The sequence below is a fragment of the Hemitrygon akajei genome, chromosome 13, assembly GCF_048418815.1.
Source record: "Hemitrygon akajei chromosome 13, sHemAka1.3, whole genome shotgun sequence".
NCBI classification, from domain to species: domain Eukaryota; kingdom Metazoa; phylum Chordata; class Chondrichthyes; order Myliobatiformes; family Dasyatidae; genus Hemitrygon; species Hemitrygon akajei.
The window spans coordinates 710,534-737,643 of NC_133136.1; the positions used below are offsets into that span (position 1 = coordinate 710,534).

Genomic DNA, 27,110 nt, shown 5'->3' on the forward strand with positions numbered 1-27,110 from the left:
GAGAAGAGTGCAGCTCCCCACGAGGTGTTGGGGAGAACGTAGAAACTCCTCACAGTGGGCTGGTCCATTCAATCTTGAAAAATGATTTGTCCACAACAGGTTAGTTGCCAGATAAATGTTTCCGATGACTGAGGGATTGGCAGCCAGGATTCAGCAAAAAGGAGTTGACAGTTTAGAACTTAGGACATAGAATAGTACAGCACATTACAGACCCTTCGGCCCGCAATGTTGTGCCGACCCTCAAAACCTGCCTCCCATATAACCCCCCACCTTAAATTCCTCCATATACCTGTCTAGTAGTCTCTTAAACTTCACTAGTGTATCTGCCTCCACCACTGACTCAGGCAGTGCATTCCATGTACCAACTACTCTCTGAGTAAAAAACCTTCCTCTAATATCCCCCTTGAACTTCCCTCCCCTTATCTTAAAGCCATGTCCTCTTGTACTGAGCAGTGCTGCCCTGGGGAAGAAGCGCTGGCTATCCACTCTATCTATTCCTCTTAATATCTTGTACACCTCTATCATGTTTCCTCTCATCTGCCTCCTCTCCAAAGAGTAAAGCCCCAGCTCCCTTAATCTCTGATCATAATCCATACTCTCTAAACCAGGCAGCATCCTGGTAAATCTCCTCTGTACCCTTTCCAATGCTTCCACATCCTTCCTATAGTGAGGCGACCAGAACTGGACACAGTACTCCAAGTGTGGCCTAACCAGAGTTTTATAGAGCTGCATCATTACATCGTGTCTCTTAAACTCTATCCCTTGACTTATGAAAGCTTACACCTCATAAGCTTTCTTAACTACCCTATCTACCTGTGAGACAACTTTCAGGAATCTGTGGACATGTACCCCCAGATCCCTCTGCTCCTCCACAGTACCAAGTATCCTGCCATTTACTTTGTACTCTGCCTTGGAGTTTGTCCTTCCAAAGTGTACCACCTCACACTTCTCCGGGTTGAACTCCATTTGCCACTTCTTAGCCCACTTCTGCATCCTATCAATGTCTCCCTGCAATCTTCGACAATCCTCTACACTATCTACAACACCACTAACCTTTGTGTCATCTGCAAACTTGCCAACCACCCTTCTACCCCCTCATCCAGGTCATTGATAAAAATCACAAAAAGTAGAGGTCCCAGAACAGATCCTTGTGGGACACCACTAGTCACAACCCTCCAATCTGAATGTATTCCCTCCACCACGACCCTCTGCCTTCTGCAGGCAAGCCAATTCTGAATCCACCTGGCCAAACTTCCCTGGATCCCATGCCTTCTGACTTTCTGAATAAGCCTACCGTGTGGAACCTTGTCAAATGCCTTACTAAAATCCATGTAGATCACATCCACTGCACTACCCTCATCTATATGCCTGGTCACCTCCTCAAAAAACTCTGTCAGGCTTGTGAGGCACAATTTGCCCTTCACAAAGCCATGCTGACTGTCCTTGGTCAGACCATGATTCTCTAAATGCCCATAGACCCTATCTCTAAGAATCGTTTCCAACAGCTTTCCCACCACAGACGTGAGGCTCATTGGTCTATAATTACCTGGACTATCCCTACTACCTTTTTTGAACAAGGGGACAACATTCGCCTCCCTCCAATCCTCCAGTACCATTCCCATGGACAACGAGGACATAAAGATCCTAGCCAGAGGTTCAGCAATCTCTTCCCTTGCCTCGTGGAGCAGCCTGGAGAATATTTCGTCAGGCCTCGGAGACTTATCCATCCTAATGTATTTTAACAACTCCAACACCTCCTCTCCCTTAATATCAACATGCTTCAGAACATCAACCTCACTCATATTGTCCTCACTGTCATCAAGTTCCCTCTCATTGGTGAATACCGAAGAGAAGTATTCATTGAGGACCTCGCTGACTTCCACAGCCTTCGGGCACATCTTCCCACTTTTATCTCTGATTGGTCTTACCTTCACTCCTGTCATCCTTTTGTTCTTCACATAATTGAAGAATGCCTTGGGGTTTTCTTTTACCCTACTTGCCAAGGCCTTCTCATGCCCCCTTCTTCTCAGCCCCTTCTTAAGCTCCTTTCTTACTACCCTATATTCCTCAATAGACCCAACTGATCCTTGCTTCCTAAACTTCATGTATGCTGCCTTCTTCCACCTGACTAGATTTTCCACTTCACTTGTCACCCATGGTTCCTTCACCCTACCATTCATTATCTTCCTCACCGGGACAAATTTATCCCTAACATCCTGCAAGAGATCCTTAAACATCGACCACATGTCCATAGTACATTTCCCTGCAAAAACATCATCCCAGTTCACACCCGCAAGTTCTAGCCTTATAGCCTCATAATTTGCCCTTCCCCAATTAAAAATTTTCCTGTCCTCTCTGATCCTATCCTTTTCCATGATAATGCTGCATTAGAACTGCATTGAGGAGAAATTTCATTTTTCAGAGGGTAAGGAGTCTTTGGAATGCTTTACCCCAGAGAATTGGAGAGGCTCAGTCATCAAGGCCATTTACATTGGTAATGAATATGCTTTTGGAAATTGAGGGAATAAAGGAATATCAAGATATAAAGGAAAAAGTCATGGAAGTGAAAGGTTATCTATGAACCTCAGGAATGGCAGAATAGACTGAGGGCTGAAATGGTTAACTCCTGCTTTGAATGAAATGCTATAATGTAGATGCGGAATTAACTTGAGGTTTGAATGATTTAAATGCTCGGCCAGATTGAAGGGGTCAGAGTGTCAAGGGTAGAGGTGAGGGACAGGCCAGTTCATCTCATCTTTGAGCTGAACTGAGGCCATGGCCTGCAACTAGTGGGCTCCTGAGTGGCCTTGCTTTGTATCTGTGACTTACTTTCATGAACTTCAGTCCTGAATGCAGTTTGATAACTTATATTGTTTGCACTATTTGGTTTTTTTCCCTCTGTATATTCTGTTGTTTTTTTGTTTGAATGGATTCTATTGGCTTTCTTTGATTTGTGGCTGCCTGTATGGAGATGAATCTCAAGGTTGTATAACATGTACATATTTTGATAATAAACGTATTTTGAACTAAAAGGTCTTCTGCAGCTATTCTGGATATTATGGGGCAAATTGCTGTCTCCTGTCCTTAGTTACTGCAGCTAGGGCATCCTACATGTATTTCAACAGTTTTAGAAATTATGGTTGAGAGATATAGAAATTCTAAATGTGAAAATAAAAGTTCAAGATAAATATATCACATTGAGCCCATCAGAATTAACCTTGGTTATCTCCTCTTGCTCTTTAGTGATGTAATTGCCTTTGAGAAGGCTTACTGTGAATACAGACTGAATCGGATTGAAACGGCATTGAAGACCATCGAAAGTGTTGAGCAAAGGACCAACAAGTTAAAGGAGCTTTATGCACAAGTGGTATCTAAATATATTTTTCCATGTTGAGAGTGAAATTAATATTGTCCCTATACAGTATGTGTGACTGACAGTGCTACTAAAAATCAATATTAGGGTCATAGAAAACTACAGCACAGAAACAGACCTTTGGCCCATCTAGACCATGCTGAATCATTTAAACTGCCCAGTCCCATTGACTTGCACCTGGATCATAGTCCTGCATACCCCTGCCATCCATGTAGTTATCCAAACTTAAATGATGGAATCAAAATTGCATCCACTGCTTGCAGTGGCAGCTCATTCCACACTCTCACCACCCTCTGAGTGAAGGAGTTTCCTCTCATATTTCCCTTAAATATTTCACCTTTCATTCTTAACTCATGAGTTATAGTTGTGGTCTCACCCAACCTCAGTGGAAAAAGCCTACTTGCATTTATCCTTTCTATAGCCCTCATAATTTTGCATAAATTATGAAGAGGTCAATACTCCCCAATGCCATTAGGCTTTACAATTCGACCGCCAGGACTTAAGAACTTTTTAAAAGCTATTATTAATGCTTTTTGAGATAATGATTTAGATGCATATCATATTTTTTACTGAGTTAAGTATTGTATGTAATTAGTTTTGCTACAACAAGTGTATGGGACATTGGAAAAAAAGTTGAATTTCCCCATGGGGATGAATAAAGTATCTATCTATCTATCTATCTACCTCTATTAAATCTCCCCTCAATATTCTATGTTCTAGTTCTAGAGAATACAGTCCTAATCCGTTCAGTCTTCCCTTATAACTCAAGACTTCCAGACCTGCCAACATCCTTTTAAATTTTCTCTGTACTCTTTCATCCTTATTAGGTGACCAAGACTGCACACAATACTCCAAATTAAGCCTCACCAATGTCTGACAACTTCAAAATAACATCCCATCTACACAGAATGCTGGAGGAACTCAGCAGGCCAGTGTATGATGCTGCCTGGCCTGCTGAGTTCCTCCTGCATTTTGTGCATATTACTTTGATTTCCAGGAATGGTAATTTTTCTCTTGTTTGTGATAGCATCCCATCTCCTGCACTCAGTATTTTGATTTTTGAAGGCCATTGTGCCAAAAGCTTTCTTTATGACCCTATCTACCAATTTCAATTAATTCTGGACCTGTATTCCCAGATCCCTTTGTTTCCCCACACTCCTCACTGCCCTACTACTTTTTGTTTAAATACAGGATCTAAATCAACAGCAACACATGCAAAATGCTGGAGGAATATCATAAAGTTGACAGAAAGTTAGGATAGAAGATTAGAAGTCAGAATAGTCTTGGTTGCCTGAAACAGTTGTTGCCTTTGTGAAGTCATTTTGGTTTTTGAATTTAAATTAAGCGAGAAATTTAAGTAAATTAGGCCCAGGGCCATTGTTTTCATGAAGGCCTTTGTAGGTGACCAATTTGATACTGATTTGATCATTACACTTCTTCCCCACTTAGTATGCAAGTTTGTTTCAATCAGATCTAAAGGAGGCTATGTAGGAGGGAAGGATTAGATCGATCATGAAGTAGGTTAAATAGGTTGACAAAAGCATCATGGACCAAGGGCCTGTACTGTTTTATGTTCTAAGCTGGAGCTCTTTTCTTTAGAGTGGTGGAGGCTGAGAGATTTGATAGAAGTTTATAGTAGAGGCTTAGATAGAATAGATAGTATATTTTTTCCCCAGGGTTGAAATGTCTATTAGTAGAGGGCATGTACTTAAGGTGAGGGGGGCAAGTACAAAGATATGCAAGCCAAGGATTTTTTTTTACACAGAAAGTGGTGGGGGCTAGAATGCATTGCCAAGGCGCAGGAATGCGATCAATTACTCCAAATTAATCTAATCGTTCCTTCAGAGAATGGGGCACATGGTCAATGTGCAGGGAAGAGGGATTAGATTAATTTGGAGTAATTGAGTCATTGCCTTAAGTAGTTCAGATTAAAAGCGGATCTCGTGCTTTCTCAGCATATATGATGAATAAACTCTGCTCGGGTTTCCAGCCAGGTACAAGTATCAATTGTAACCGACATTTTGATGACAAACTCTGTCATCTTCATCAGGGATGATGCCTGGGCATGTCTAGTGTGGTGCTATTTATTTCCCTGTAGTCCATCTCTCCTGATTAGTTAGTCCTCATCCAATCAGTTTTCTGCTCTCCCACCTTACTTACAGTCAAATTTCAGTTCTTACTTGGAGCGAGACCTTCATCTTTGTTAAAATTCTTCTCCTTTAGTTTTATTTCAATGGCTTCCTTCACCAGGCAGTCCAAAAAGCCATTAGTACAGCACAATAGTTTTATACCTCAGGGTCGGTACCACCAAGACTAACGGGCTCCCTAAGAGGGTTAAGGAGGGTTCCACCCCGAGGCCTATCATCAGTGGCAGAGATTCTCTGACTTACCACCTCCCTATGCATTAACAACAATGCTGCTCCCCATTGTTGGGGGCTGTGAGCGTCACATCAAGAAGTTGACTGACTTAGTTAAAATGATAACCAACATCTGTCTGAACCTGGAGGACATATTGGTCAGTTTCAACATGGTGTCCCTGTTCATGAGACTTCTCATGAAGGGCAGCTTGGTCCTCCTGTGGTCACAGTTTGTTACGGATACCATTGACCTTTTTGAGTACACTCTTTGTTACAAACCCCGTAACTGGGTCACTTACCAGCAAAGATAGAGAGGTCCGTTGAAGTCTGATGGTACTATTTTAACAGTATTTATTGGTAAAAATACACAAAAATAATAACAATGCAAACATACAGATACTATACGTCGTCAATACTAGATCTAAAAGTGTGGGTATAATAATAATCAATAAGAAATAGCTCTATCGTTGTCTAGGGGATAATGTATTGTCCGATGGAAATATAAAAGTCACTTAAGTTCAGGCAGGCTGCAGCCTTTGGTTGGAGTCAAAAGACAGATTTTTAGAACTTGCCAGCTTTTCCTTTTTATGATGTCGATCCTTCCAGAGTTCCGCTGGTGTTGGTTTCTCCTTTTAGCTAAAGCCGTTCTTCCGTGGTAAGGCCCGCCAATTCCGAGGCAACTGGAAAAGGACGCACGCGGGCCCCCCACCGGCTGTCGCTATTAAACGCTGTCACGGGATTTCTAGTGTTTCTCCTGGTCTCAAGGGGTTTCTCCTAGCGTCTCCTAGCGTCTCAAGGGGTTGTTCCCCAGACCCTCTTTTATCCTTACTCACGGGGTCTCAGATGTCAATCAGGTTGGGATGATGCAATCCCTCAACCAGCCCACTCTGGTCATTCCCTGAGGGCTTCAATGAATAGTACAGTACTCAATACACAATTCCGTCTCCAAGAGACAATGGCCGGTATCCGTGGCTTTGTCTCGCTGAGGGCAGGACACACATTCCAAACCCTTGAGGATTCTCTCTCATTTCCTGGGTCCCCAGACCTGAATTAATAGCGATCTTGCGATTCTCAAAAAGGAGGGGGCTACTTTGTACCCTTCGGCCCCTCAGAGTTGTGGCACATTCGTAACATCTTACATCAACGTACTTCCTCTATAAGGGTGACTACTATGAATAAATAGACGGAGTGGCCATGGGATTGCTCTTGTTGCTGACTATTGCCATTTTCTACGTGGAGGACTTTGAGGAGAGGGCTCTGAGTTCATGGTCCTTACACCCTAAATGCTTCTTCAGATACATTGATGTCACCTTCGTAGTGTGGCCTCATGGACTCCAGGCACTCCAACAATTGCTTGACCATCTGAACAGAGTACATCCAAGCATTCAATTTATGATGGAGATGGTGAAGAATGGTTGCCTCCCATTCCTGGACATTCTAATACGATGATAACCGGATGGTAGCCTTAGACATGGTGTCTATCAGAAACCGACCCACAGGGATTTATATCTCAACAATAACAGCCACTGTCATGCCTCCCAATGTGGAGCAGTTCTTTCTGCTTCAATTAACCGTGTGAAAACTTTCAGACCAGGAGAGCCTACTCGAGAAAATAAGATGATTATGCACAACATTCCTACAGAATGTCTACTGGATGAAGGAAATCAATTGGGCCATTAAAAGGGCTGGCAAAAAAACCAGGAAGCCTAACAATGAGGAGGACCCAGTTGCTACTGCCTGTCTTCCCTGTATTTCCTTGGTTTCTGGAAGGATTGCCAGAATCCTGAAGAAATAATGGATTAACCTACTAACCCTAATGTTACATTTATCCCATTCTCCTTATATTCTTTTAACTCTGTGTTGAAACTGATTCTTTTGATGTTAGGTGTCAATGATTTGTATGATGGAGTTGATGACTGTTGCAGAGTTTGCAAACGAAACGAAGATAGGTGGAGGGGCAGGTAGTTTTGAGGAATTAGGCAAGACAGCGTCTATACTTCATTAGGAATTTGAAGAGATTTGGTATATCAACAAATACACTTAAAAACTTCTATAGTTGTACCGTGGAGAACACTCTGACAGACTGCATCACTGTCTGGTATGGGGGTGGGGGGGGGGGGGCTACAGCACAGGACCGAAAGAAGCTTAAGGGGGTTGTAAATTGAGTCAGCTCCATCTTGGGTACTAGCCTACAAAATACCCAGGACATCTTCAAGGTGCGGTGTCTCAGAAAGGCAGCGACAATTACTAAGGACCTCCAGCACCCAGGGCATGCCCTTTTCTCACTGTTACCATCGGGTAGGAGATACAGAAGCCTGAAGGCACACACTCAGCGATTCAGGAACAGCTTCTTCCCCTCTGCCATCTGATTCCTAAATGGGCATTAAACCTGTGAACACTACCTCACCTTTTTAATATATATTTCTACTTTTTACATGATTTTTAATCTATTCAATATATATATATTATTTTTTTCTTCTATATTATGCATTGCATCAAAGTGCTGTTGCTAAGTTAACAAATCTCATGACACATGCCAGTGATAATTGTGATTTTGATTCTGAGAAGGACTGGTAGAATGGGCAATGAAGTGGCAGATGGAATACATTGTCAATAAGTGTATGGTCGTGCACTTTGATAGAAGAAATTAGAGGGTTAACTATTTTCTAAATAGAAAATCCAAAAATCTGTGGTGCAAGGGGATTTGGGAGTCCTTGTGCAGGATTCCTGAAAAATTAATTTGCAGGTTGTGTCTGTGGTGAAGAGGGCAAATATGTTAACGTTCATTTCAAGAGGACTAGAATATAAAATCAAGAATGTTGTGTTGAGACTTATAAAGCTCTGGCGAGGCTTCACTTGGAGTATTGTGAGCAGTTTTGGGCCCCCTTATCTTAGAAAGGATGTGCTGAAAATGGAGAGGTTTCAAAGAGAGTTCCCGAAAATGATTCCAGGATTAAATGGCTTGTCATATGAAGAGTGTTTGACGGCTCTGGGCTCTATTCACTGGAATTCAGAAGAATGAGGGGTGATCTCATTGAAACCTATTGAATGGTGAAGGGCCTTGACAGTGGATGTAGAGAGGATATTTCCCAAGGTAGGAGAGTCTAAGACCAGAGGACACAGCTTAGAAGGGCATCCTTTTACAACAGAGATGAGGAAGAATTTCTTTAGCCAGAGAGTAGTGAATCTGTGGATTTTTTCTGCCACAGGCAGCTGTGGAGGCCAAGTCTTTATGTATATTAAAGGAAGAGGTTGATAGCTTTTTGATTGGTCAGGGCACTAAAGGATAAGGGGAGATAAGACTATAAGACATCAAGTCAAGTCAAGTCACTTTTATTGTCATTTCGACCATAACTGCTGGTACAGTACGTAGTAAAAATGAAACATTTTTCAAGACCATGGTGTTACATGACACAGTACAAAAACTAGACTGAACTACGTAAAAAAAAAACACCACAGAGAAAGCTACACGAGACTACAGACCTACACAGGACTGCATAAAGTGCACAAAAACAGTGCAGGCATTACAATAAATAATAAACAGGACAATAGGGCAAGATGTCAGTCCAGGCTTCAGATAGATAGATAGATAGATAGATACTTTATTCATCCCCATGGGGAAATTCAACTTTTTTCCAATGTCCCATACACTTGTAGCAAAACTAATTACATACAATACTTAACTCAGTAAAAAAATATGATATACATCTAAATCACTATCTCAAAAAGCATTAATAATAGCTTTTAAAAAGTTCTTAAGTCCTGGCGGTAGAATTGTAAAGCCTAATGGCATTGGGGAGTATTGACCTCTTCATCCTGTCTGAGGAGCATTGCATCGATAGTAACCTGTCGCTGAAGCTGCTTCTCTGTCTCTGGATGGTGCTATGTAGAGGATGTTCAGAGTTATCCATAATTGACCGTAGCCTACTCAGCGCCCTTCGCTCAGCTACCGATGTTAAACTCTCCAGTACTTTGCCCACGACAGAGCCCGCCTTCCTTACCAGCTTATTAAGACGTGAGGCGTCCCTCTTCTTAATGCTTCCTCCCCAACACGCCACCACAAAGAAGAGGGCGCTCTCCACAACTGACCTATAGAACATCTTCAGCATCTCACTACAGACATTGAATGACGTCAACCTTCTAAGGAAGTGCCTTCCTGCACAAGGCATCTGTGTTGGCAGTCCAGTCTAGCTTCTCGTCTAACTGTACTCCCAGATACTTGTAGGTCTTAACCTGCTCCACACATTCTCCATTAATGATCACTGGCTCCATATGAGGCCTAGATCTCCTAAAGTCCACCACCATCTCCTTGGTCTTGGTGATATTGAGACGCAGGTAGATTGAGTTGCACCATATCACAAAGTCCTGTATCAGTTTCCTATACTCCTCCTCCTGTCCATTCCTGACACACCCCACTATGGCCGTGTCATCAGCGAACTTCTGCACATGGCAGGACTCCGAGTTATATTGGAAGTCTGATGTGTACAGGGTGAACAGGACCGGAGAGAGTACGGTTCCCTGCGGCGCCCCTGTGCTGCTGACCACCGTGTCAGACCTACAGTCTCCCAACCGCACATACTGAGGTCTATCTGTCAAGAAGTCCACTATCCAATCCACCATGTGAGAGTCTACTCCCATCTCCGTTAGTTTGTGCCTTAAGATCTTGGGCTGGATGGTGTTAAAGGCACTAGAGAAGTCAAGGAATGTAATCCTCACAGCACAACTGACCCCCTCTAGGTGAGAGAGTGATTTGTGCAGCAAATACGTGATAGCATCCTCCACTCCCACCTTCTCCTTATACGCAAACTGAAGAGGATCCTGGGCGTGCCTGGTTTGTGGCCTCAGATTCTGTATTATCAGCCGCTCCATGGTCTTCATCACGTGCGACGTCAAGGCAACAGGTCTGAAGTCATTCAACTCCTTTGGTTGTGGTTTCTTCGGTACCGGGACAATACAGGATGTTTTCCACTGTCTGGGTACTTTTCTCTGCTCCAGGCTCATGTTGAAGATGCGCTGTAGTGGTTCTCCCAGCTCAGTCGCACAGGCCCTCAGTAATCGTGGGGAAACTCCATCCGGTCCAGCCGCCTTGCTGGTACAGATCTTCCTCAGTTGACCTTCCACCTGTGCAGCCGTAATCCTGGGCGTGGGCAAGGTCTCCTGTGAGTGGCTATTTTCCTGTGAGGGAAGTAAGCCTGGTGTGGATTTCTGCGGTGAGGATGAGATTGAGCTGTCGAACCTGTTGAAGAAGTTGTTCAGCTGGTTCGCTTTCTCCACATCTCCACTTATGTTCGCCCCCCGCTTTGCACCGCATCCGGTGATGATCTTCATCCCATCCCACACCTCCTTCATGCTTTTTTTCTGCAGCTTTTGTTCTAGCTTCCTCCTATACTGCTCCTTTGCCCCCCTTATCTGTACTCTGAGTTCCTTCTGAACTCTTTTAAGCTCCAATCGATCACCATCTTTAAAGGCCCTCTTCTTCTGGTTTAGGAGGCCTTTGATGTGACTAGTGATCCAGGGCTTATTATTGGGATAGCAGCGAACAGTTCTAACAGGGACAACGGCATCCACACAAAAGTTAATATAGTCCGTTGTGCATTCAGTGACCTCCTCAACGCCCCCACAGAGCCCCCCTTGCAGTACATCCCAGTTAGTAGTACCGAAGCAGTCTCTCAGGGCCTGTTCAGCTTCAGAAGTCCACTTCCTAAAAGATATTGATAAAAGATAAAAGATATTGAGGAGTCTGATAGCTTGGGGGAAGAAACTGTTACATAGTCTGGTCGTGAGAGCCCAAATGCTTTGGAGCCTTTTCCCAGACGGCAGGAGGGAGAAGAGATTGTATGAGGGGTGCATGGGGTCCTTCATAATGCTGTTTCCTTTGCGGATGCAGCGTGTAGTGTAAATGTCCATGATGGTGGGAAGAGAGACCCTAGTGATCTTCTCAGGTGACCTCACTATCCGCTGCAGGGTCTTGCGATCCGAGATGGTGCAATTTCCAGGCAGTGATGCAGCTGCTCAGGATACTGTCAATAAAACCCCTGTAGAATGTGGTGAGTCTGGGGGGGTGGGAGATGGACTTTTCTCAGCCTTCGCAAAAAGTAGAGATGCTGCTGGGCTTTCTTTGCTATGGAATAGAATTAGGCCATTTGGCTCGTCATGTCTGCTCTGCCGTTCAATCATGACTGATCCTTTTTTCTCCTCCTCAGCTCCACTTCCCAGCCTTCTCCCTTTAACCTTTGATACTGTGTCCCATCAAGAACTGATCAAGCTCCACCTTAATTACACCCAATGATCTGGCTTCCACAGCTGCCTGTGGTAACAAATTCCACAAATTCACCACCAAATTAATGTATATCTCTGTTTTAAATAGATGTCCCTCTATGCTGAAGCTGTGCCCTCTTGTCATAGACTCCCCTACCATGGGAAACATCCTTTCCACATCTAGGCCTTTCAACATTCAAAAGGTTTCAGTGAGATCCCCCCCATTCTTCTAAGTTCCAGCGAGTATAGACCCAGAGCCATCAAACACTCCTCGTATTATAACCCATTCATTCTTGGAATCATCTTTGTGACCCTCCTCTGAACCCTCTTCAATGCCAGCACATCTTAAACAAGGGGCCCGAAACTGTACACAGTATTCAAGGTGAGGCCGCACCAGTGCCTTGTAAAGCCTCAGCATCACATCCCTGCTCTTGTATTCTAGATCTCTTGAAATGAATGTTAACAATGCAGTTGCCTTCCTCACCACCGACTCTACCTGCAAGTTAACCTTCAGAGGTTTGAACGGGGCACGACTGCGCAAGCGCGTGGAAGTCGGCCAGTGAGAACAGCGGGAAGAGTTTAAAAGTGAGCAGAATTTAAAAGGTGACAGTTATTTCTTCAGCAGTTTGAACGGGGCACAACTGCGCAAGTGTGTGGAAGCTGGCCAGTGAGAACAGCAGGAAGAGTTTAAGAATAAGACAGATTTACAGAGCGGGCATTGGAGTAGAGGGAGACCTAGCAGGAAGGCTTTGGCTTAATGGGGCTTCACTGATAAAAGGTCAAGGTGAGGCAGGTTATCTGTTCAGAATACAGACAAAGTATGTGTGTGAGGCTGGTTTTCTGTGCTAGGTGTCAGATGTGGGAGGTCCTGGAGACTCTCAGCCTCCCATATGACCACTTCTGCACCAGGTGCGTTGGACTGCAGCTCCTTAGAGACCACGTTAATGAACTGGAGCTGCAGCTCGATGACCTTCATCTGGTCAGGGAGAGTGAGGAAGTGATAGAAAGGAGCTATAAGTAGGTAGTCACTCCGGGACCCTGGGAGACTGAGAAGTGGGTAACACTCAGAAGAGGGAAGGGCAAGAGGCAGATGCTAGAGAGTACCCCAGTGGCTGTACCCCTTGACAATATGTACTCCTGTTTGAGTACAGTTGGGGAAGACGGCCTACCAGGGGGAAGCAACAGTGATCACACCTCTGGCATAGAGTCTGGCCCTGTGGGTTAGAAGGGTAGGGAAAGGAAGAGGATAGCAGCAGTGATAGGGGACTCAATACTTAGGGGGTCAGATAGGCGATTCTGTGACAGAGGAAAGAAACGCAGGTGGTAGTTTGCCTCTCAGATGCCAGGGCCCATGATGTTTCTGATCGCGTTCACGATATCTTGAAGTGGGAAGGAGAACAGCCAGCGGTCATGGTACATATTGGTACCAATGACCTAGGTAGGAAAAGGGAGGAGGTCCTGAAAATGGGCTACAGGGAGTTAGGAAAGAAGTTGAGAAGCAGGACCTCAAAGGTAGTAATCTTGGGATTGATTACTGGCTGTGCCATGTGACAGTGAGTATAGGAATAGAGTGAGGTGGAGGCTAAATGCATGGCTGAGGGATTGGAGCAGGGGGCAGGGATTCAGATTTCTCGATCATTGGGACCTTTTTTGAGGCAGGTGTGACCTATACAAAAAGGACGATTTGCACTTGAATCCGAGGAGGACCAATATCCTGGCAGGGAGGTTTGCTAAGGCTGTTGGGGGAGTTTAAATTAGAATGGCTGGGGGTGTGAGCCGAACTGAAGTGACGGAAGGAAGGGAGGTTGGCTCACAAATAGAGAAAGCTTGGAGACAGTGTGAAAGGGAGGACAGGCAAGTCAAGTCACCTTTTATTGTCATTTCGACCATAATTGCTGGTACAGTACACAGTAAAAACGAGACAGCGTTTTTCAGGACCATGGTGTTACATGAAACAGTGCAAAAACTAGACTGAACTACGTAAAAAAAAACAACACAGGAAAAAAAACACTACACTAGACTACAGACCTACCCAGGACTGCATAAAGTGCACAAAACAGTGCAGGCATTACAATAAATAATAAACAAGACAATAAGGCAGTGTCAGTCCAGGCTCTGCGTATTGACGAGTCTGATAGCTTGGGGGAAGAAACAGTTACATAGTCTGGCCGTGAGAGCCCGAATGCTACGGTGCCTTTTCCCAGACGGCAGGAGGGAGAAGAGTTTGTATGAGAGATGTGTGGGGTCCTTCATAAAGCTGTTTGGTGTTCTTAATGATCTCTACCTAAGAGCTGTCGATGTTCAGCGGGGAGTGGTCGCTCCGTACCCTCCTGAAGTCAAGAGCCATCTCTTTTGTTTTGTTCACATTCAGAGACAGCTTGTTGGCTCTGCACCAGTCCATTAGCTGCTGCACCTCCTCTCTGTAAGCTGACTCGTTCTTGCTGATGAGACCCACCACAGTCATGTCATCAGCGAACTTGATGATGTGGTTCGAGCTGTGTGTTGCAGCACAGTCGTGGGTCAGCAGAGTGAGCAGCAGTGGACTGAGCACACAGCCCTGGGGGGCCCCCGTGCTCAGTGTGATGGTGTTGGAGATGCACCTCTGATCTGGACTGACTAGCTCTCCCAGTCAGGAAGTCTAGTATCCAGTTGCAGAGGGCCAGCTCAGGCCCAGCAGGCACAGCTTTCCAATCAGTTTCTGAGGGATGATTGTGTTGAATGCTGAACTGAAGTCTATGAACAGCATTCAAACATACATGTCTTTTTTGTCCATGTGAGTTAGGGCCAGGTGGAGGGTGATGGCAATGGCATCGTCTGTTGAACAGTTGGGACGGTACGCAGACTGCAAGGGGTCCAGTGAGGGGGGCAGCAGGGTCTTGATGTGCCTCATGACGAGCCTCTCGAAACACTTCATGATGACAGAACAAGTGCTACACCTGCCCTTACAAGCGGAACAAGTGCTACACCTGCCCTTACACTTCCTCCCTCACCACCATTCAGGGCCCCAGACAGACCTTCCAGGTGAGGCAACACTTCACCTGCGAGTCGGCTGGTGTGGTATACTGCATCCAGTGCTCCCGGTGTGGCCTTTTATATATTGGTGAGACCCGACGCAGACTGGGAGACCGTTTCGCTGAACACCTACGCTCTGTCTGCCAGAAAAAGCAGGATCTCACAGTGGCTCCACAATTTAATTCCACGTCCCGTTCCCATTCTGATATGTCTATCCATGGCCTCCTCTACTGTCAAGATGAAGCCACACTCAGGTTGGAGGAACAACACCTTATATACCGGCTGGGTAGCCTCCAACCTGATGTCATGAACATTGACTTCTCTAACCTCCGTTAATGCCCCTCCTCCCCTTCTTACCCCATCCCTGATGTATTTAGTTTTTTTTCCCCTCCCTTTTTTTTCTTTCTCTCTGCCCATCACTCTGTCAGTTCTCCATCTCCCTCTGGTGCTCCCCTCCCCCTTTCTTTCTCCCTAGGCCTCCTGTCCCATGATCCTTTCCCTTCTCTAGCTCTGTATCCCTTTTGCCAATCACCTTTCCGGCTCTCAGCTTCACCCCACCCCCTCTGGTCTTCTATCATTTCGCATTTTCCACTATCCCTCCTACTTTCAAATCTCTTACTATCTTTCCTTTCAGTTAGTCCTGACGAAGGGTCTCGGCCCGAAACGTTGACAGCGCTTCTCCCTATAGATGCTGCCTGGCCTGCTGCGTTCCACCAGCATTTTGTGTGTGTGGCTTGAATTTCCAGCATCTGCAGATTTCCTCGTGTTTACCTCATGATGATGGATGTGAGTGCAACGGGATGGTAGTCATTTAGGCAGGACACTGAAGATTTCTTCGGCACGGGGACGATGATGGTGGTGTTGAAGCACGTTGGAACGGTGGCGCTGCTCAGGGAGATGTTGAAGATGTCAGTGAGAACATCTTCTAGCTGGTCTGCACATCCTCTAAGCACTCTACCAGGGATGTTGTCTGGTCCAGCAGCCTTCCATGGGTTGACCCTGCACAGGGTTCTTCTCACATTGGCCACGGTGAGACACAGCACCTGGTCATTTGTAGGTGGGGTGGACTTCCTCGCCGCCACCTCATTTTGCACCTCAGTACGAGCGTAGAAGTTATTCATGTAGAAGTTATTTAGCGCATCTGGGAGGGAGGCATCACTCGCACAGTCAGGTGATGTTGTCCTGTAATTGGTGATGTCCTGAATGCCCTTCCACATGCATCGCGTGTCGCCGCTGTCCTGGAAGTGGCTGTGGATTCGCTGGGTGTGTGTACACTTTGCCTCTCTGATGGCCTGGGACAGTTTGGCCCTCGCTGTTGTTATGGCTGCCTTGTTGCCTGCTCTGAAGGCGGAGTCTTGGGTCCTCAGCAGTGCACGCACCTCCGCAGTCATCCATGGCTTCTGGTTAGTGCGTGAAGTGACGGTCTTGGCCACAGTGACGTCATCAATGCACTTGCTGATGTAGCTAGTCACTGATGCCGTGTACTCTTAAGTTGGTAGAGTTGCCATCAGTTGCATGCAGCCTCCCTGAACATGTGCCAGTCAATGTGCTCAAAGCAGTCTTGAAGAGCAGATATGGCTTCTGCTGGCTAGGTTTTCACCTGCTTCAGAGCTGGTCTGGAGCACCTGATGAGTGGTCTCTATGCTGAGATTAGTATATCAGAGTTGTGGTCTGAGTAACCGAGGTGGGGGCGGTGCTCTGCCTGGTACGCATCGGGGATGTTTGTGTAAACCAGGTCCAACATGTTCTCCCCCCTTGTTGCAAAGTCCACCTACTGATGGAATTTGGGGAGCACTGACTTAAGGTTCACATGGTTAAAATCACCGGCGGCAATAAACAGTCCATCAGGGTGTGCGTTCAGCAGTTCGCTCATAGCCCTGTACAGTTCACAGAGTTCCTCCTTAGCATTGGCGCTGGGGGGAATGTAGACACTGACCATGAGAACAGTGGTGAATTCCCGTGGCAAATAAAATGGTCTGCATCTAACAGCCACAAACTCCACTAACGATGAGCAGTATCTGGAAACCAGCACAGAGTTCTTGCACCATTCCGTATTCATGTAAACACACAAGCCACCACCGCGGGTCTTACCGGAGAGAGCTGTGTCCCTGTCCGCTCGAAACAAGGTGATAGAGAATCAGGTAATAGGGAAGGGACGAGCTTAGACTGATGGTTTGAGTTGTTTCTATTTTAATGTGAGGAGTGTTAAAGCAGATGAGCTTAGAGTGTGGATCAGCACTTGAAGCTATGATGTTGTGGCCATTACAGAGATTTGGACGGTGCGGGGGCAGGAATGGCTACTTCAAGTGCAGGGCTTGAGATGCTTCAGAAAGGATAGGGATGGAGGCAAAGGTGGTGATGGGCGTGGCACTGTTGATCAGAGATAGTGTCACGGCTGCTGAAAAGGAGGAAGTCATGGAGGGGTTGTCTATGGAGCTTCTGTGGGTAGAAATTGGGAATAAGAAGGGTCAATAACTCTACTGGATGTTTTTTATAGACCACCCAATAGTAACAGGGACATAGAGGAGCAGATAGGGAGACAGATTCTGGAAAGGAGTAATATTAACAGGGTTGTTGTTGTGGGAGATTTTAATTTTCCAGTTGTTGTTTGGCATGTCCCTAGAGTGAGGGGCTTAGATGGGGTAGAGTTTGTTAGGTGTGTTCATGAAGGTTACTTGACACAATATGTAGATAAGCCTACGTGAGGAGAGGCTGTACTTGATCTGGTATTGGGAAATGAACTTGGTCAGGTGTCAGATCTCTCAGTGGGAGAGCATTTTGGAGATAGTGATCACAATTCTATCTTCTTTACCATAGCATTGGAGAGGGATAGGAACAGACAAGTTAGAAAAGCATTTAATTGTAGTAAGAGGAATTTTGAGACTTTCAGGAAGAAAATAGGAAGCTTAAATTGGAAGCATATGTTCTCAGGGAAACGTACAGAAGAAATGTGGCAAATGTTCAGGGGATATTTGCGTGGTATTCGGAGTAGGTACGTTCCAATGAGACATGGAAATGATGGTAGGGTACAGGAACCATGGTGTACAAAGGCTGTTGTTAGTCTAGTCAAGAAGAAAAGAAGAACTTATGAAAGGTTCAAAAAACTAGGTAATGATAGGAATTTAGAAGACCATAAGGCTAGCAGGAAGGAGCTTAAGAATGAAATTAAGAGAGCCAGAAGGGGCCATGAGAAGGCCAAGGCGGACAGGATTAAGGAAAACCCCAAAAGGCATTCTACAAGTAATTCTACAATCGGAGCAAGAGGCGGAGAGTGAAGTAGTAAAGGCATCTCAGAGAAAAGCCATTTCTTTTTAACTGAGTGGGGAAAAGAGGCTAGACTGTGCAGGCACGTGACGTAGGGCGCCAAAGGTTTAAAAAGGAGAGGAATTTTTTCAACACTGGTTTAAATTGAAGCAAGAGGCGGAGGGTGAAGAAGTAAAGGCATCTTGCAGAGAAGCCATTTTAAAAAAATTGGCCCTTCTAGTCCTTGCAGAAAGCTTACTCTCACCTAGTCCCACTGACCTGCACTCAGCCCATAACCTTCCATTCCTTTCCTGTCCATATACCTATCCAATCAGATGTCAGGGATAAGTTTTTTACGCAGAGAGTAGTGAGTGCATGGAATGGGCTGCTGGCAGCAGTGGTGGAGGCGGAAACAATAGGGTCTTTTAAGAGACTCCTGGATGACTACGTGGAGCTTAGAAAAATAGCTGGCTATGGATAAAACCTAGGTAATTCTAAGGTAGGGACATGTTTGGCACAGCTTTTTGGGCCGAAGAGCCTGTATGGTGCTGCAGGTTTTCTATGTTTCTATGTGTTCTGCATAAGGACTCCCGTCCCTCTGCATCTCAGACTTTTAGATTTGCTTCCCATTTAGAAAATGGTCTGGAAATTTAGTTCTACCACCAAAGTGCATGACCATGCATTTTCCAACTTTGAGTTTCATTTTCTGTTCTCTTGCCCACTTACCTTGTCTACAAAGTCATCTATTCCATCATCTAAATCATTGATATACAGCATAAAAAGAAGCGGTCCCTCTTGTCCTGAACTCCCTAGCCATGGGAAATAATTTTGCCATATCTAATCTGTTCAGGCCTTTTAACATCTAGAATCTTGTCCTCTATCACCAAGTACTCTATAACCTCATCCTTAACCAATGACTAACATCTTCCCAACCACTGAGGTCAGTCTAACTGGTCTATAATTTCTTTTATGCCGCCTTCCTCCTTTCTGAGAGTGGACTGACATTTGCAATTTTCCAGCCCTCTGGCACTATGCCAGAGAACAATGACTTTTGAAAGATCATTACTTATGCCACCACAATGTCTACCGCTACCTCTTTCAGAATCCTAGGGTGCAGTTTATCTGGCCTGGTTGACTTATGTCCCTTTACGTCTTTTAGATCCCTTGTAATAGTAACTGCACTCACTTCTCTTCCCTCACACCCTTCAACATCTGGCACACTGCTACTGTCTCCCACAGTGAAGGCTGATGCAAAATACTTATTTAGTTCATCTGCCATTTCCTTGGCTCCTTTTATTATTTCTCTGGCTTCATATTTTAGCAGTTCTATAGCTACTCTTATCTCTCATCTTTATTTTTTACATACTTGATAAAACTTTTACTTTCCACTTTAATATTGTTTGCTAGCATGCTTTCATATTTCATGCTTTCCCTCTTAATGAATCATTTAGTTGCTCTGTGTAGGTTTTTAAAAGCTTACCAGTCCCCTGACTTCCCACTAATTTTTGCTTTGTTGTAAAAGCAAAAGAGAGGCATTGTTCGTGTGGATAGTAAGAGGTTTTTTCCTAGGGCTGAAATGGCTAGCACGAGAGGGCACAGTTTTAAGGTGCTTGGAAGTAGGCACAGAGGAGATGTCAGGGGTAAGTTTTTTACGCAGAGAGTGGTGAGTGCGTGGAATGAGCTGCTGGTGACTGTGGTGGAGGCAGTTTCGATAGAGTCTTTTCAGAGACTCCAGGACAGGTATATGGAGCTCAGAAAAATAGAGGGCTATGGGTAACCCTAGGTAATTTCTCAGGTAAGGACATGTTCGGCACAGCTTTCTGGGCCGATGGGCCTCTATTGTGCTGTAGGTTTTCTATGATTCTAACCTTGGACATTCAGTTCCCAACTACAACCATCGAACTACAAACCACGATTTAGTAATGGCCACAACATCATTCCTGACAATCTGTAATAGTGCAACAAGATCATCCACCTTATTTCTTATACTCCGTGCATTAAGATATAACTCTTTGAGAATGGTATTTGCTATTCTTTTTGATTCTGCATCCTTAATGCACTGATACTCACTCTGCGGGTTGTGATTATGTTCTATCATCTGCCTGTCTGCACACTATCTTTGCTTTTTTACCATCCTGAGTCTCTTCACTTTGGTTTTCAAACCCCCCACCCTGCCAAATTAGCTTTTTATTGTAATTTTTTTTATTGAAGTTCATCATCAAACAAACATTCCACCAAATTAGCTTAAATTCTCCCTGATAGCTCAAACAAACCTGCCTGTGAGAATATTGGTTCCCCTCGGGTTTGGGTGCAACCCATCACTTTTGAACATGTCATGCCTCCCCTAGAAAAGATCCAAATGATTCAAGAACCTGAAACCCTGCCCCCTGTACCAGCTTTTCAGCCATGCATTTATTTGCCAAATCGTCCTGTTTCTACCCTCACTGGCGCATGACACAGGCAATAATCCAGTAACTACTACCCTGGCAGCCCTTCCTTCTCAGTGTTACGAACTCCGTAACTGGGTGTCTTACCAGCAAAGATAGGAGTAGCCGTTGATGATACTATTTTTAACAGTATTTATTAGTAAAAATACACAAAAATAATATCAATGCAAATATACAGATAATATACGTCGTCAATACTAAACCTAAAAGTGCGGGTATAATAATAATCAATAAGAAATAAGCTGTATCATTGTCTAGGGGATAATGAATTGTCCGATGGAAATATAAAGTTCAGTTCAGTTCATACAGGCTGCCGTCGTTGCTGATCACTGTGTGGCAATTGTTGGAGAGAGAGAGAGAGAGAGAAAAACTTGCCGACTTTCCTTGTTACGATCTTGATCCGTATCCGTCCTTTAGCTAGACCGTTCCGTGGAGGACTCGTCACCCAGGCAAGGATGGACACACACACAAGCCCCCCACTGATCTCGTAGCGTTTCTCCTGGTGCGTCTGAGGGGTGTTCCCCAGACCCAACTTTTATCCTCACTCACGGGGTCTCAGATGTCATTCAGGTTGGGATGATGCAATCCCTCAACCAGACCACTCTGGTTGCCCCCAGGTTGACTGCATCGTCTACTGACCTATTTGCCCGGTAGGCAAACTGCAGGGGTTTCAATGAATAGTACCGTACTCAATACACAATTCCTTCTCCAAGAGACAATAGCAGTAATCAGTGGTTCCGTTCCGCTTTTGTTAGGAGACATTCCACTTTTTGTGTATTCCTGCGTTGTCAATAACAACTGCCTTTTCTGTTATCCTGTGTCTCTCTCTCTCTCTCTCATTACTGACATGATGTGTATCTCTCTCATTTCCTGGGTATCAGACCCGAAATAATAGCGATCTTGCGATTCTCAAAAAGGAGGGGGCAACTTTGCACCCTTCGGGCCATCAGAGTTGCTCCACATTCGTAACATCAGCTTTCTACCTAGGTCTCTAAATTCTTCTTTCTGGACCTCTTTGTTTTTCCTTCCTGTGTCATTGATACAAATATGTACCAAGACATCTGACTGCTCTCACTCTCTCTCCAAAATGTTGTCGATGTGATCCAGAGTCCCTGACCCTGGCACCTGAGAGGCAACATACCATCTGGGTGTTCTGTTGATGTCCACAGAATCTCCTGTCTGTTCCCTGACTATCGAGTCTCCTATTACTACTGCTCCCTTCTGCACCATGGACCCATGCTTACTGTCAATAACCTGGTCTCCGTGGCATTTCCCTGGGAGGTCACCCCCCACAACAGTATCCAAAGTTGTATATTTATTTTTGAGGGGAATGGCTATAGGGGTACTCTTTGCTGTCTGTCTATTAGATGGCAGGAGATTGGGGCTGAGAGGAAATTTGGATCAGCCATGGCAGAGCAGATTTGATGGTCCAAATAGCCGGATTCTGCTCCTGTATCTTATGGTCTTACAAGATCAAGGATGTGATGCTGAAGTTTTATAAGGCATTGGTCAGTCTGCACTTGGGTATAATGAGCTGTTTTGGGCCCCTTATTTAAGAAAAGATGTGCTGGCATTGGCAAAGTTCCAGGGGAGATTCATGAGAATGATTCTGGGAATGAAAGGGTTAACCCATGAACAGTGTTTGGGCCTGCATTTGCTTGGCTTTAGAAGAATGTGGGTAGAAGGGATCTCATTGAAACCCATTGAATATTGAAAGGCCTAGATAGGGTGAATGTAGAGACATTGTTTCTTATAGTGGGTGAGTCCCAGTCCAGAGGGTATAGCCTCAGAACAGAGATCTGTCCCTTTAGAACAGAGATGTGGAGGAATTTCTTTAGCCATAGGGTGGTGAATCTGTGGAATTCATTGCTACAAATGGCTGTGGAGGCGAAGTCATAGGGTATATCTAAAACAGAGGTTGGAGGTTTCTTGATTAGACAGGATGTCAAAGGTTATGGGGAGAATGGTGTTGGGGGATAATAAGTCAGCCATGATGGAATGGCAGAGCAGTCTTGATGTGCTGAATAGTCTAATTTTGCTCCCATTTCTTAAGATCTAATTGCTATAAGAGATATTTAGACAGAGAATGAAATAAGCAAAACATTGCACAATACGAACCTTGTGCAAGAAAACGGGTTAGTGTGGCCGGTTAACACGCCTAAGATGGATATAATTGGCTTTCGTGCGGTTGTGACTGCAGGCCCATCAAAATGGTTGATTTTTGATTTCTCCCTTGTTGAGCAAATAGGGATAGAGAATAAGCAACTTACCAAATGTCTTCATATCCCTTGAAAATTTTAACAAATCAGGTTGAGATCTTTACTGGAATAAAAGCATCTTTATTTTCTATAGTTAACTTCACCTCTTCTGCAAATTCAGTTGTACAGATTGGAACGGTATGAAGACTGCTTAACAGTTTATCGTGATTTAATTCGGAATTCACAAGATGACTATGAAGAGGAAAGGAAAACCAATCTTTCTGCAGTTGTGGCAGCTTTAAGCACTTGGCAAAATTCATACCCTGTAAGTATGAGAATTTACCTTTTTAAAGAGGTGTATTACTTTCTATTGTCATCTTTTATAGTTTAATGCTGAGATTTTGTGTGTAATTTATTTTTTGCATGAAGTTGAGGAGCAAAGCATCTTGATCTTTGTTCTATCTTGGAGGAGAAGGGATGAGAGCAGAGATGTTAGCCAAACATGAAATGTGGTTAAGTCCTCTTAACTCTGATGGAAGGAAGCTATATTATAATAACCATATAACAGTTACAGCACGGAAACAGGCCATCTCGGCCCTTCTAGTCCGTGCTGAATGCTTACTCTCACCTAGTCCCACTGACCCGCACACAGCCCATAACCCTCCATTCCTTTCCTGTCCATATACTTATCCAATTTTACTTTAAATGACAATACCGAACCTGCCTCTACCACTTGTACTGGAAGCTCGTTCCACACAGCTACCACTCTCTGAGTAAAGAAATTCCCCCTCGTGTTACCCTTAAACTTTTGCCCCCAACTCTCAACTCGTGTCCTCTTGTTTGAATCTCCCCTACTCTCAATGGAAAAAGCCTATCCATGTCAACTCTATCTATCCCCCTCATAATTTGAAATACCTCTATCAAGTCCCCCTTCAACCTTCTGTGCTCCAAAGAATAGAGACCTAACTTGTTCAACCTTTCCCTGTAACTTAGGTGCTGAAACCCAGGTAACATTCTAGTAAATCTTCTCTGTACTCTCTCAATTTTGTTAACATCTTTCCTATAATTCGGTGACCAGAACTGTACACAATACACCAAATTCGGCCTTACCAATGCCTTGTACAATTTTAACATTACATCCCAACTCCTATACTCAATGCTCTGATTTACAAAGGCCAACATACCAAAAGCTTTCTTCACCACCCTATCTACATGAGATTCCACCTTCAGGGAACTATGCACCATTATTCCTAGATCACTGTTCTACTGCATTCTTCAATGCCCTACCATTTACCATGCAAATACCATGTTTCAGGAAGAATGATGACATTTCAGAGGCTCTCGTGTAAAATGCCTGACCATGCATTTGCATGGTGCACTTAATATAGGTGGAGAAACTGAGAGGATGGGATGAAGCTCTTTCAGGATCCAGTGTGGTAGGAGTAGCAAGGTGGTTGTGGGAGTCTGTAGCTTGTATGGATCTATGGCACTATAGAGTTCCTCTAGGATGCAGGGTGGTAGGATTAGTCAAGGTGGCCGTGTGAGTCTGTAGATTGGTAAACCAGGCCCTCAACCGCCCTGCCGAAATCAACGATGAGGCCATTGCTTGCCTACCTCAGGTGGAGATCAACCTGGACCTTGACAACCTACCCACAGAAGAAGAAGTCAGAAAAGCCATCAGGCAACTTTCTTGCAGCAAGGCACCAGGATCAGATGTAATCCCTGCTGAAGTCTACAAAGCAGGAGGCCCATTCATGATGCAGAAGCCGACTGAACTCTTCCAGTCTATGTGGAACGAAGGAAAGGTCCCGCAACAGAATCAGAATCAGAATCAGACTTTAATCGCCAAGTACCTATGCACATACAAGGAATTTACTTCCGGCAGATGTTGTCTCTCTGCTCATAACAATAATAATGATAAATATAAATGAAAATATAGATTATACATACAGGTAGTGCAATCCAAGTAATAGTTAGCCGACAGTTAACCGGCAGTTAACTGTTCAGCAAAGTGACCGCAGTAGGGAAAAAACTTCTCCAGTGCCTATTAGTCTTAGTCTGGAGGGATCTGAAGCGTCTACCAGACGGAAGCAGATCAAACAGTCCGTGCGCAGGATGGGAGGAGTCCTTTTTGATGTTCCCCGCCCTCTTCTTCAACCTGGAAGAGTACAGGTCCACAATAGAGGGCAGGGAGGCTCCAATGATGCGCTCGGCAGTCCTCACTGTGCGCTGTAGTCTGGTTCTATCCTACTTGGTGGCGGCTCCAAACCACACAATGATGGAGGTGCACAGGACAGACTCAATGACTGCAGTGTAGAACTGCAGCAGCAATTCCTGAGGCAGACCGTATTTCCTCAAGAGCCGCAGGAAATACATCCGCTGCTGGGCTTTCTTCAGGATGGAGCTGATGTTCTGCTCCCACTTCAGATCCTGAGAGATGGTGGTTCCCAGGAACCTGAAGTTCTCCACGGTGGACACAGGGCTGCTGAGGACTGTGAGGGGAGACATAGCGGGGGGATGTCTCCTGAAATCCACTATCATCTCCTTTGTCTTGAGCGTGTTCAGCTCCAGATTGTTCCGACTGCACCAGAGCGCCAGTTGGTCCACCTGCTGTCGATATGCAGACTCATCACTATTCTGGATGAGTCCGATGACGGTAGTGTCGTCTGCAAACTTCACATAGGGGTTGGAGGAGGTGCAGTCATTGGTGTAGAGGGAGAACAGCAGTGGAGAGAGGACACACCCCTGGGGGGCGCCGGTGTTGGTGATTCGAATATCCGAGGTGACCGGTCCCATCCTTACCTGCTGACTTCTGTTGGTCAGGAAGCTGTAAATCCAATCGCAGAGGTCAGGTGGCACAGCAAGGTGAGACAATTTGGAGCAGAGGGTATGAGGGACGATGGTGTTAAATGCCAAACTGAAATCCACAAACAGCATCCGAGCATTGGTCCCAGGACGATCCAGATGTTGCAGGATATAGTGCAGTCCCAGGTTGACTGCATCGTCTACTGACCTATTTGCCCGGTAGGCAAACTGCAGGGGATCCAGCAGGCTGCTGGTGAGGGTCTTCAGGTGGTTCAACACCATGCGTTCAAAGGATTTCATGACTACAGATGTCAGTGCGACATGTCTGTAGTCGTTCAGTCCTGTGATGGTGGGTTTCTTGGGGACCAGGATGATGGTAGAGTGCTTGAAGCAAGTCGGAACCTCACTCAGCTCCAGAGATCTGTTAAAGAGCTGAGTGAAGATGGGAGCCAGCTGATCAGCACAGGCTCGTAGACAGGAGGGGGAGACCCCATCTGGGCCTGGAGATTTTCGGGTCTTAAGTCGCTGGAACAGTCGACATACTTCTTCGCTGATTCTAAGCTGTGATCCAGGGGGGCTGGGCAGAGATGGTGGGGAGGTGATTGCAGTGATTGGGGGATGAGTGCCAGTGAGTGATGGTCGAGGGAAGGCAGGAAGAGAGACCGAAGAGGGGGGAGGGACAGGTGTAAGATGGACCCTCTCAAACCTACAGTAAAAGATATTAAGGTCGTCAGCCAAAGCTTTGTTAACCTCAGCAGGGGGGGCAGGGCGTCTCCTGTAGCCAGTGACCTCCTGCAGGCCTCTCCACACCGACAATGAGTCGTTAGCTGAGAAATTATTCCTCAACTTTTCGGAGTAGAACCGCTTGGCCACTCTGATTTCTCTGGTCAGTGCATTTCTGGCCAGCCTGTACAGGGCCCTATTCCCACTCCTGTGGGCGTCCTCCTTAGCTTGGCAAAGATGTCTGAGTTTGGGGAATAAACCATGGCTTATTGTTGGCGAAGGTCCGGAAAGTTTTTGTGGGTACACATGCATCCTCACAAAAACTGATGTAGGATGTCACAGTATCTGTCAGTTCATGTATATTGGTGGCTGCAGCTTCAAAGACACCCCAGTCAGTGGTGTCAAAACAGTTGAAAGATGCCAGCATAGTCCACATCTACAAGAGGAAAGGCAACTGCCAGTCTTGTGACAATCACCGAGGCATCTCCCTCCTGTCCATAGCTGGGAAAATCTTGGCTCGCGTCCTGCTTAATCGGCTTCTCCAACACCTTGAGCAAGGTCTCCTCCCAGAAAGCCAGTGTGGCTTCTGTGCAGAGCGTGGAACTGTTGACATGATATTTGCTGCACGCCAACTCCAGGAAAAATGTCAAGAGCAGCACAGCGACCTCTTTATGACCTTTGTCGATCTGACCAA

The 27,110-nt window shown here is 45.2% G+C and overlaps 1 protein-coding gene across 2 annotated transcripts in view; it reads left to right on the plus strand.

Annotated features, from left to right (window-relative positions):
• srp72 (signal recognition particle 72) overlaps positions 1 to 27,110 on the plus strand; it is a 236,200-nt gene that overhangs the window by 19,387 nt on the left and 189,703 nt on the right. For both annotated transcript variants that reach the window (XM_073064014.1, XM_073064015.1), the window contains exons 3-4: positions 3,244 to 3,367; positions 23,070 to 23,213. In XM_073064014.1, coding sequence (XP_072920115.1) covers positions 3,244 to 3,367; positions 23,070 to 23,213 — 268 coding nt within the window. The remainder of the gene's footprint in view (positions 1 to 3,243; positions 3,368 to 23,069; positions 23,214 to 27,110) is intronic.